General features: G+C 34.6%; 1 protein-coding gene across 2 annotated transcripts in view; it reads right to left on the reverse strand.

Moving 5' to 3' along the window:
- Positions 1–12,915, reverse strand: part of LOC124629724 (ATP-binding cassette subfamily G member 4-like) — a 52,865-nt gene that overhangs the window by 1,964 nt on the left and 37,986 nt on the right. For both annotated transcript variants that reach the window (XM_047163243.1, XM_047163242.1), the window contains exons 4-9: positions 10,651–10,796; positions 6,981–7,140; positions 1,391–1,578; positions 979–1,132; positions 378–546; positions 43–143 (exon numbers count right to left, since the gene is read on the reverse strand). In XM_047163243.1, the coding sequence (XP_047019199.1) occupies positions 43–143; positions 378–546; positions 979–1,132; positions 1,391–1,578; positions 6,981–7,140; positions 10,651–10,796 (918 nt within the window). The remainder of the gene's footprint in view (positions 1–42; positions 144–377; positions 547–978; positions 1,133–1,390; positions 1,579–6,980; positions 7,141–10,650; positions 10,797–12,915) is intronic.

Consider the following 12,915-nt stretch of genomic DNA (forward strand, 5'->3'; position numbering starts at 1 on the left):
TCGTGGATCAAATTAAGTATTAGAGAAGGTCCAAAAACTCACCATACTAGGAATACTAGAAAGCGTTAAAGCAGCGTAAAAGGCTTTTAAGCTATACCATCGGTTGAAATATTCTCTCCGAAGTAAACGCACTTGGAATGGAACTGAAAAATAATAAATAGAAATAAATAAGTGTTTAATTACTAAACAGCTTGGTTGATCCTAATATTTAGAAGTCGGAAAAGTTATGCAAAAAATTATTCACGTGTTTGAGAAAGATTTGAATAGACTAGCCGCTTCGGATACATAATATGGTGGATGGGCATGATCAATTAAATAATTATGTTTCAAAGTGTTTATACTGCTAGTATTGATAAGCATAAAAATTCTTTACTTACACAATAGCACAGGTATCATGGTATAAGTATACATGAAGAAGACGAGGCAACTCATACAGAATTTGAAGTTGACGACAGGTATCGCAGCGTTGTTGCCTACATTGAAGAATATACTGCCAAGAAGTATCGCTGATATCGTATGATGAGCAAATTGGATCCAATGTGACGACTGTAATTAAAAAACGAAAATTATTTGATGGGTACGAGCCTAGGATAGGATGGGTACGTTAAATCGGCTCCTCGAATGCTTCTAAGCAGTCGTAATAATTCCACGTCAGAGGCTGTCAGGTGGATTGAAGATAACTCTGACACTAGGGCTTGTTAGGTAATTAAACCTGCAGCTCACTCGATAAGAAGAAGAGTTTTGGAAGGGTCTCTAAAGTGCAAACTAAATTGCCTTGTGGTACATGAATGAATTTAAGATTCTTTCGTCTGCTCAAAATCAAGATTTGCTCTGATTTATTACTGAAGTTTCTTAACTATCAACAACTTTTGCCGATTGAAGTATTTAACTTAAAGTTCAAATCCATGCAGGTGATATAATCCTAGATAGGCAAGATACTTATACTTATGTATTATCAGTTTTATCGTAATAACTTACCGTATTTCTAAGATTCTGCATGAACATTCGGTTACTTAGAATAGTGAATTGTGTCCAGAATGTTGTTGGGAACTCCACTTTATACGACTGGTCTTTCGCTACGTGTTCCGTGAATATTCTTTGGATTGACTCATCTGAATGTAGGACTGGTTTTCTGTAATCAAAAACAATTATGTTTTAAAATCATGTCTCAATTTTTAATTTTCACACAATGACGAATTTGAGATTCTTAAGCATCAAAAATTCTTCATCAGTTTTTGAGTTTCTGTATTCTTAGTGTCAGGGCACGTTAGATGGAATAGATTTTTATATCGAAGACATTTCTGAGAATATCGACCATTCAATTTGTCTATTTTACACCTAAGTTATGTGTTATGTTAAAAAAAATCTTCAAAAAAATATAATTATTCACCTTCCACCTCTAGTAGTCATTCTATCAAGTCTTCTGCATAACTTGCCATTCTGGCACAGTTCTGACAAAGGAGCTGCAGCCTCTACATCACTGACGAGGGTTTCTAACACGAAGTCTGCAGGGTTGTGGGTCTTGGGGCATATGTAGCCGGCTTCAGACATAAATGGCACCAGGAGTTGAGGCGCACCCTGGAAAGATGATAGTTGTTTTTGAGAAAACGTAATTAAAATAGAACACAACAGATTTACACTTAGAAGATTTATTCGTTATTTAACATCTTTTACATTCCTCGGATTCTATTTTGATTATTTTGTTTTTATAATTATGTCCATAGATGTAAATACATGAACATTAACTTTGTATGACTTGGCAACTCGACTGCCACTAAGCGCTCCCTAGACACAACTATGGCTCACGCGCTTTCATGGAGTAGAATATCACATGTAAATAAATAAACACATTTTCCTATTTCAACTTAAACAAAAAATACTTATACTTCTTTATTTTTAGGTAAATGATTATCGACACCAGACATCATCGAGAGGCAAGTGCGTTATCCACCTTAAAAAGCACTAGGTACACCCTTTTCAGTCGTAATCAGAACATTTATAGGTACAGCTGTAATGAGTCGACATTAACACCTAATCACATACCTTTTGTTTAATATTGTAAGTTTTTACGACACAATCAAACTTCTATCATGAACATTAAAGTATGCGCAATACTCGTTCAAGTACTAAATACTTTAAGCTCTAGACTTTAACCCTTTAATGGCAGTGTGAAGAGGTGAAGTGGAAGTCTCATCTTAATGTTGCTTCATTATTGCGTTTGGCTTTAAAGGAAAAATTCTGAATGATAAAATTAAAACTACTGAAAATGATTTACTACAATCGTTCCACATTGTAAGTATTTAAATCGATAATAGGTATACATATTTAAAAAGTTTGTATCTAAAAAATAATAAATCGTCGTAAATCGCTATTTGATTTGACAAAAGATTATTGACGTTTCATATATTCATCTTGAACATTTTTAATAATAACAGAAAAACTTGAATTAAATCGGTTGACAGAATCACAAAATCAAACAGACTTTAAAGTCGTACCCGTAAAATCGTTTTATATCTAAGCCATTACTCACGAGCAGGGTAAAGTGAAACACTCCGAAGTTATGACAGACTATTATCGAGACATCATTTTAGGGTTAAACACGTATCTTTGTTATAAAGTTTATGTCGTCGCCACCCTTACCAAAAACTCATTATGCTGCCTAAGTAAATATAATGGTCGCAGGATTTGCATGAAATCTTGACCTTTCTGTATGAGCAATTTATTTACCCTATTTTAACCTTATATGCGGAGAGTGTTATACTGAAATTTAATTTAGAAATGATGGCTTTTCTAAAGAAAATTTAAATGGATATAAGGCGAGAATACTCAATAACAAAGGATAGGATAGATTGGATTATGCTGCCAAGTGTCTGACTTAGTCAACTTGAAATAATTAGGACCAGTCGCAAGTTTGTATATAGGTACCTTCCTTAACATGATTTGTCTATTATATCTATACGTTATACAAGAATTTATACAGCAATTAATTTACCTCACTAGGTACAAAAAACAAAAACCCTAAAATAACTCATTGCTTTTAACAAAAAAAATCGCCATAGTAACTTTCGTATCACAACTGAACACAGTTTCACACACCATAAAACCCTGAAGCAGGTCAACGCATGGCGTCGTAACTTCTAAATCAGTAAACTGTAAACCTATCAACCTCTTTAGACTTTTAACTTGAAGAAAGTGCCAAATCATTTGACACAAACTTACAAAATTCTGGATAATTTGTTAATTTACTTAATGTACAGCCTCTTTCACCTTTTTTCTGTTCTAATGGGTTTCAAATCGAATGTCAAAAACAAAAACATACATGAAATGTCCGCCCTTATCTTTGCTTCTTTGCTTGGAAGAAGAAGTATGAAGATCTGCCTCGTTCTTAAAGGAAAGGGCCAATCTCGACATTTTAACTAAACTAGCCTCTATGATATGCTAGCCAGACCTGCATGACATGAAAAGGTCATGAATTGGTCAACATCTAACGCTTACCCACATTTTAGACTCCAGGTTGTAGCTGATTCCCTTGAGTGAGAGCTTCATTACAGAACACTAATTACTATGGGATTTGGTATGCTAAGTAACTTAATAGAAATACATACAGGGATATGACGAAAAAGTCGTGGTGGCCTAGTGGGTAAAGGACCAATCTCTCAAGTATGAGGGCGCGGGTTCGATCCCAGGTCAGGCAAGTACCAATGCAACTTTTCTAAGTCTGTATGTACTTTCTAAGTATATCTTAGACACCATTGGCTGTGTTTCGGATGGCACGTTAAACTGTAGGTCCCGGCTGTCATTGAACATCCTTGGCAGTCGTTACGGGTAGTCAGAAGCCAGTAAGTCTGACACCAGTCTAACCAAGGGGTATCGGGTTGCCCGGGTAACTGGGTTGAGGAGGTCAGATAGGCAGTCGCTTCTTGTAAAGCACTGGTACTCAGCTGAATCCGGTTAGACTGGAAGCCGACCCCAACATGATTGGGAAAAAGGCTCGGAGGATGATACAGGGATATGACATTGCAACATGCAATGGGCTTCTTTTTATACCGGGTACAGACAGATGTCCTCTCGAGACACGAGTGAAGCAGCGGGGAATAGCTAGTTAAACAATAAACACTTGAGATTATAACTTCGATGGCTCAAATAGCATAGTAGTTGACCCATTACATCTAATGATACGATTCGCATATTACCGTCAAGTGGTTTAACAAGTACATGGTTAAAGTATAATTAGTAGTTTGCATGGGTCATTATAGATCTTGTCACGTGTTGCTAAATGAACAAAAATACGGCTATTTTGCCATTTAATCGGGAAAAAAACCCAGTCATCTGTCTATCTTTTTCTATCTCTACCCCCTCAAGCCAATCAACCCGATACTCCTTGGTGTAACTGTAGTTTAAGCGTAGTCAGTTGTTAGACTTCTGTCTACAAGAATTCACTGAAAGATATGCAAATGATCAGTCAAATAAAACATCATCTTTCTTCCTGGGAACTGCTTCGCACATGCGGATAAAAAGCAGATAATATCTATTGCTAAGCATGTAGTAAAAAAAAAAAAATCTTCAGCTTTATAATATTTTCACAGATTCCGTAACAACATAACTTTCATAAAGGCAGCCGATATAAAATCAGTAGCTCGTAAATAGCTTATAAAGTTTACAGGAAAAATGTAACAAGTGCTTAGAAAGTTTCTCCCTCTTAAATACCACTTCAGAATATATCAGTTCTTTAAGTTTTGTAAGATCTTCTTACCTACTAACTTTGAGGTAGTCGGTATTCGTGTATATCTTTATCGATATTCATTTTTTGTTTGAAGAGTTTTATTTTGTGATACAGTTTTTATGAGATGGCTCAGTGTGTATCAAAAGAAAAGAAAAGAAGAAAAGAAAATACATTTATTCACATGGACATAACGCATAGACAAATACAAACAATAATACAAACAAAAACGAATTAATAATAAAATAGAACTACAGAAGGCAATACACAATAGTGGGGGAAATATGCGTCACATCCACGCGAAAAGGCCCTTGCTCAGCATGTTGCTGTCACTCTGTTGGACAGAGTCTCAGCGCTGGTTTTCAGCAAAAGCCGAAAGCTGACGTGTTAACATCCGCCGGCAAGTTAAATAATATATATTAAAAATAAAACAATAATATTATTAAAATAAATTATGAATTAAAATAAATAAATAAATTAAGTAGTGATAACATATCACAATTTTATGTAATAGTCGATATGTGAGATGTTGGCAGATGGAAGAGTATGGTAGAAGAAAATACGCTGATGATGATGCATGATGCATGAGGATAATGATAATGATGACTTAGTAAATAAGAGGATAAGGATACTATCATGGTTAGGTTTTGAGACTTTCATAACTTAAGTAACAGTAACCGATTTCACAGAAATAATATCTAGTTAAATTTTGGGTACTATGGACTATACGGAAGTAGAGAATTTGTCCATCCAGCTGCTTGGAATGGGATTGATTCCATGAAGGCTAAACTCCAAACTCTCAAGTATAAATTGTAAGGTACTTTTTTTTTCCGACGTCAAAAATCATCAAATGACCCCTCCCGCTGTGGGTTAGCAGCGGTGAGGGAGTGTCAGACTCTTACTGACTAAAAACCGTCGTGTTCCGTCATAGGCCTTTTATGTTCCAGAGCCGCGGTAACTCTTTCGAACAACCCGCAGATTGTAAGGTACCTCAAATAATGCTCAGACTTTTATGTAATCAAAGGTAAGATTAGATAAAGTTTGGTATAATGAGGTAAAGTGAATTGGCGAAGAGATTAGAACTATAGAAATGGTTGTAATAAAAAACTCTTGGACTTTTAATTCATTCAATGGTTTGGTATCAGGTGTAGTAAGGTTTCTTAGAAATCCTAATGACTGTAATGAAAATAGAATTCGTATCAAAGTTTGTAACTTGAATATTATTTAAATTCTGTGGGCAGATACCTATTGAAATTCTGGTTGAAAAAAAATTGATTGAAACAGAAAATTCATACAAATATATAATGACAATTGCATATTTAAGACATACGCAAAACTTTTAAATCTTTACTGAATTATAAATGCAAAAGTAACTACGTCTTTCCATCGAGCTTTCATGCCAAAACTTGAAATACTAGTTGAAATCGGTACACAGATACATGAGAACATGCGAAAGCTACTTTTTACATAACGCCGGAAATAGTATCCTTGGAACCTCGGGGAACAGCCAGTCTTAAATCGATTGAAATTATTGAAAACCGCAATAAAATGATATTCTATCGGAAAGGTACCATAAAATATTGGCAAAGTTCAATACCCTCACCCAGAAGTCAACTCAAAAAGTTCTCCAAAATATCCCAAAAGTCAAATCTAAGCCTCTTTCAAAAGTGAGGACAAACCAATTAAATTGATGACATAAATCAAAACGCGACGATTTTAATGAATTTAAGCCATTTGATTTAGGTTCAAGGCAACTTCGGATTGATTGACATCTTTCGTGATAGGAAGTTCGTTAATTAGTTTGCGAGACAAACCAAGTTTTGTTGTGTAGTACGGCTATTTATAGCCTTATTGTGGACGCGGAATACTTCCTGTATCATGTAGTTACACGAGTTCAAAACTAACATACACATATTTCACAGTTGAATTCTAAAGTTCTTTGCCATGGATAATAAAATGACGAGCGGAGATGTCATATTGTTACTGAGCTACGTCCTCATGCGCTTTCTTTGGAACTCATTTTTTTTAACCCATTCACCAATCAAGCAAAACCGCATCTTTGACATCTTTTGAGAATCTTTGACAGATACCTCAAAGAACTCGAACACCCCTTTAGGACACTAATAATGTCGATTTTGATCACGCCTACAGTTAACATAGTTGATCTAGAAGATGGCGCCTTACCTATCTGCCTAATGGCATATCCGCTCGGAGGACATAATAGAATCGGTAATCATAATATAAGAACAAGATGTTTTACCTGATAACAGCACATTCCTCGAGCCAAGACGAATATCTTGTCGAACAGCGTGAAGAGTGACGCTGAAGGTTGATGCACGGTGCATATGATGGTTCTCCCCTGACGGGAGAGGAGACGGAGGAGGACGACCAGCTGTCGTATGGAGACGATGTCCAGGCCACTGTAAAAAGTATTTAAATTACTTTATCAGCATGTTTATTTTACAGCTAATAAAAAGAGAGTTGAAAACGAGCAGTGTCAGTCTGTGGAACTTTTAAGCCAAAACTGCTAAGCCGATAGAAATAAAATTTGGTGGTTAGATAGTATAAAGTCTAAGAAAGAATTTAGGATTTATGATTTTAATTGCGTGAGTAGCAGTTCCTGGGAACCATAGCAAACAGCTAGTAGAAAGGTACTCAAAGAGTGTTATTTCAAAATGGCTTTCAGTTTTGTTAAACAATTGTTTTTCTCTTAATGAGTACATAAAACGTGTAAAATAAGGATAAACGACATCATTACATGCTTTATAATTACTTTTTCAAATGACCAATGTTTTATTTCTCTTAAATTTTATGGTTGTTGACTCGCCTAAACAAATAAAATTGAGTTATGATCCCATAAAGTTAAACATCGTTAAAATTAAAGGCTTTACAACATTTAATGGGATTGAGAAAAGTAATTTTATGGTTCCAAATTCCTTGTAAATTTTTGCATGAAGAAGTAAAATACTCATTGCATTTTAATCACACACACAAATAATGTAATAAGTCATTTATTAAAAATAAGTTATCATGAGCCTTTTTAACGTCCCACTGCTGGACTTCCTCTGACACAAAGAAAGACTCATTATTCCTAAAACACTGTTTTCCTAAAGCATATCCATCTACTTTGTATTGACTATAATCATGTCATTTAAAACAGCTTTCACGGCAATCTCACAAAGAATTATTTCAATTAATTATCAAATAACGTCAAAGTCACTTGCACTTAATTTAAGAAATTGTAGCCACCAAGCTTCGTCTTGATTAAACGCTGATTGCCGAAAATATAATTTAATTTATTAATTTGTGGACCCTTTTCTTTGGTAGTTAGCATAAATTTTATAATTAAACCAAAAGAGACCGAGGTCTTTGTTGTCAAGTTTTTTGGATTGTTCATTTCATCAGCTTGAAAGTAAATTTATAGGTCCACCAGCAGGCTTGATAATGCTCAATATGGATTGTCTTTAGATTCTTATCACACACATCGATTAGAAGACATACATATACTTAGCTAGATTCATCAAGAATCTGCTTATTTGCTATATTTTTTTTAGTTTAAAGGGTATGTACAATACTTGAAACGAGGAACTGAATATTGTAGGTACTATATAATTTTATTATTTTCTTGCAGACTCGATTATGAACACATTGATTGTTGGTGTCAATAGGCTATTACAATATTATATTACTTCAAACATTCGTATGTAAAACCTCAGTTACATGCTCTGTTGACAGAGTACTTCTCACAAAGAGTCATTAGCGCTTAACACGCAAGAAATATAATAACTTACAAGGATATTTTACTTATTAGATGTCTTAGAAATCTCGGCGAAATTAACTATGTTTACTTTGACCATGATCTAGAAGGGTTTACGCAAATGTGGATTGTCATAGATCAGGTCACAATGTTTTGGACCACAAGACTTTTGGTCTTATGATGAGAAAAGCGATGATTTATTTAGACCTATTTTGTGGAAAATCATCAAATGACCCCATGGGAAAGACAGCGAGACTTTACTGATATAACACACCTTTGTTCCTTCTGGAGCCCTTTGTGATGATATCTTACAGCAAAAAATATTGTCAAGATATTCTATTCCTGTCAAAAGCCACTCCATTCCTATAAATAATACCCACAAGTATGTTTGTAATCAAAAATAAATATATTAGATTACAAGGAAGTCGATTTTTTGCAAACATTTCTTTATATGAGGAAAATATAAGTAGGTAACATGTATATACACACATTGAGTTCATAAATTTTCCTTCATTTCGGGATGACATGGGAATTCATTACGGAAAATAAAGATTTAATATATCCCAATTACTTGAAGTAAGAAATACTGGGGACTCCCAATTTCGTTTATTGAAGCTCGTTCAAACATTTTGTATCCTTAATCAAAGTGGATACGGTAAATCCCACGCGGTACCAACATAAAGAATAATTAGTGCATTGTAAATGAAGATCTAAGAGTATAAATGCATGTTAAAGAGCGCTCATCCTTAAAAAATAGCAAGCCTTTGTAATCTACAAGGTACATATTTTTAATTATGCACTCTCTACTTTTATATACAACGTGTGTTATCCTTGGTGAACATTGAAAGATACGCTAAGCGAGGCTAGACAACAATAATTTCAATAAAACATAAAGAGAGTTACGATTAGACTCTATCAGATTCATCTATCTACCTACTGATCTACCAAAAAATCTTCTAGAGCCTTTATAATCCAAACCCGCTTATACCAAACGTTGTTTTATTCATACCCTAAAGCTAGTATCCATGTACCGGAATCAAATTAATGCAACACAAAAGGGATCACTTCAGAAAGGTCCCACAAATCAACATTGGAGGTACTGCGAGTAATTTTTGTCAAAATTGCCTCTACGGATCAAGTACAAGCCGTGATTTCGTAAACACGTTTCAGGTTAAATGTCCAATAAAATGTTATAGGGGGACGTGGTGATTAAGACTATTACCTCCTATTGTGTACTTATGTAATTCTGTTAAGCTGTATTGGAACGCACCTTTTACGTAATAGATTTTAATGAATTGCTTTCAAGATTGTTGTTGACTTCTAATCTGGAGTCGTGTTTCGATAATTAGAAAAGGGAAATTAATTAAATCATTAATTTACTTTTTGGACTGGTACCTCTGTTTAGATTCAGCTGTATTAGTAACTTATTATTTAACAAAGTTTCCTTATTTCTAGTCAGAAAGTATGCAAACTACTTAATTCTTTCAATTACCACATCCAGGATGAAGGCTCAGAAAACATGACTCTGTCATTACGAGGTAAGGGTTAAATTGAATAACACTTTTTCCTTCCTCAAAAGAAATTGAGCAACAAAAATATATTACAGAAACATAAGAGCAAGCAAAAATGACCCCAATTAATCATGGTTAATCAGAAGATAATACTTTTCCTCAAACGTGCTGATTATTTCTGTTATGGCTGTCCTGGTTAATTGTTTTTTTAACCCCTCGTCATAATGGGGCAAACATCATCGTTGTGGAAAAACGGGGTTGTTTTTGGAAGTCTTTGTACTGACACGGTTAATGAATTGGGGTCCAGCGTAACGGTAACGGGAATTTCTGTAAGACATATTGCTCGTTTTGGGGACAATTGTTCTTCTTATATAGCCTGACCCACGGATTAAAAATGGCACGAATTATTAGGGTGTGCAAGACTGCTGTAGGATTGTATATCTTTAATTTTATCGATAATGACGTTTTAAGGATAGGACCCAGGGGTGTGGGTTGGGTCAGATAGGCAGTCGCTCCTTGTAAAACACTGGTACTCAGCAGCGTCCAGTAAGACTGGAAGCCGACCCCAACATAGTTGAGAAAGAGGCTAGGCAACTTTCCATTATATTATTCCATAGATAGGATAGGATTTGTCTTATTTGTTTATTGTCATTTATACTTACGTAGTAGGTTCATCCAAAAATATGATAGGTGGGTTGTTGACAAGTTCCAACGCGACAGACAACCGTTTAAGCTGACCGCCAGACAGTTTTTCAGTCATCGTGTTCCTGTGATCCCAGAGGCCAAGAGTTCGAAGAATTTCTTCAACCTGAAAACAATATAAACAACCGTGTTAAATTTGTATTATATACTCTACGTGTTAGGTTATAGAGATGAAAATCCAATGGCATCTTACAAAGATAATACCTCATATTTTTCTTGCATATCAGGTACTTTATACTAGGTTTACTGATGGATCACAGCCAAGTACTCCATCCAAAAGTTTTCATGGTCCAATATAAAGCAAACGTGATCTAATCTGATTTAAAAGGGTCTTCTAGTTGAGTTCATTCAACTTGGTACAAGTACTGATTGTTTAATTGGTTATCTAGATTAAGGGCCTGTCTGAGTAAGGACAGAAATTGTCTAGCACATTGATTCGTAAATGGAACGTCATTAGGATGAAGTTTTGTAACGCAGGCATGTATGTTGGTGTTAACTCGGTTCTTGGTCAGAAGGAATGAAACTTGAAAACAATAGGTAATTGTGGTCCTGGATAATGTATCGGGTGTGTCAAAACTCACACATTTAATATTTATTCTTTATGGTAAAATATATATATATATATATATATATATATATTTTTATACGTTCAATTAACCTATGTGTTTGATTAAAGTTAAGTAGTTTGTAAAAAAATATGTGATGTCTATCCTATGTTGCCCGATTGTATGGGTTAGATGAAGTTTGAGTGCCTAATATATAAATAATAGTTAGTAATATTCTACTTCACTAGCCAGACTATTACTAATCACATATGAATTTGTTCGCAATACCAGTTTATAAGCGTTTCCACTCGAGTCTAGTATAATAGTGACAATTGATTCGTAATCATGTCAAGCATTAGTCTTGATCAATACAGCTATTGTCCGATATGTCAATGAGCCCCTATATTGAAATACCATTGTCTCAAATAACTGTTTTCCGTTAACGATCTTAATTCATTAAATATTTCCCGTGGTTTCATTAGCGTCCCATGGAAATCACTGCTCGTACCGGGATAAATATAGCCCATGTTACTCAGGAATAGTCTAGCTTCCCAACAGTATTATTATTATTTTTTATTTGGTCCTGTAGTTTTGGAGTCTTTTGTACAGTCAAACACAAAAATGTTTCATCCTTATTATTTTTAGGATATTTTAAGGATATTTTTGTGAGGATTTGAACTTCTAATCTCCTTCGTTCCACTATGTTTAGTATCTACCTGTCCAATAATGATGACGCTAGAATAGTCCTAAATCTATAAAAACAACACGGTTCAAGGAAAATGTAACAGTACTATGTATGGTATGACCATTTATTGGTGCAGTTGACAGTCCTGGCAGTCAATACAAAAAAATATTCTAGAAAAATTGACAGCTGTCAACTGCACAAAAGATTCGGTACCCCTATACTATACCCCTTTCATTTCATTAAATGTGTCAACGCATTGTGAGTGCAACAGGGAAACAAAAGAATGCATCCTGATGACATTACATATTATTTAAAAGCCAAATGATTAATCGAGTACTTTAAGTGTAGGTATTATGATAATTTACTCACTTCCTCCTCATTGTTGAAATGAAAATAAAGAAAGAACTTCATAAATAATTAATAGCAGGAACGTCGAAATTTCCTTTCATCGATTAAATATTTTAAAGGCCAGTGGTTTTTTAAGGAGTTTATTGACATTTTCGATCTTCCTTTATCATTTTCTCGTAGTTAATCGCCCCTTTTGTTGTTAAATATGACATTAAGTATTCTTTTTGTTTCTTTTACGTTGCATCCGCGTTTGCATTTATTTTCACTTTGACGTATGTCGGCATCAAAGAGATTAATGAGTGAACAATGACACGTGTTGTCTGTTAACTTTTGTTCTGTAGGTATAGGAACAACTCGCAATATAATTGCACGTGTGAATATAAATTATAACGGGTGTGTCGTACCTAATCACATTAAATCCTATCACATATACTTTATGATATTCTATGGCGAATTGTAAAAAAAATAACCTAATCCATTCAGTGGTTTAGCCACAGGAGTCATTTTTCGTTTTCATAATTTACAAAATCATGTGTAAAGCAGAGATAAAGTTAGGAGTATCGAATGTTTTGATCAGTTGACATCTGTCAGTTTTCAAGGGAGAATTTCAGTTGTTTGTTATGACTGACATGTATATGGTGTTCTTA

The sequence above is a fragment of the Helicoverpa zea genome, chromosome 4, assembly GCF_022581195.2.
Source record: "Helicoverpa zea isolate HzStark_Cry1AcR chromosome 4, ilHelZeax1.1, whole genome shotgun sequence".
Classification (NCBI taxonomy): Eukaryota; Metazoa; Arthropoda; class Insecta; order Lepidoptera; family Noctuidae; genus Helicoverpa; species Helicoverpa zea.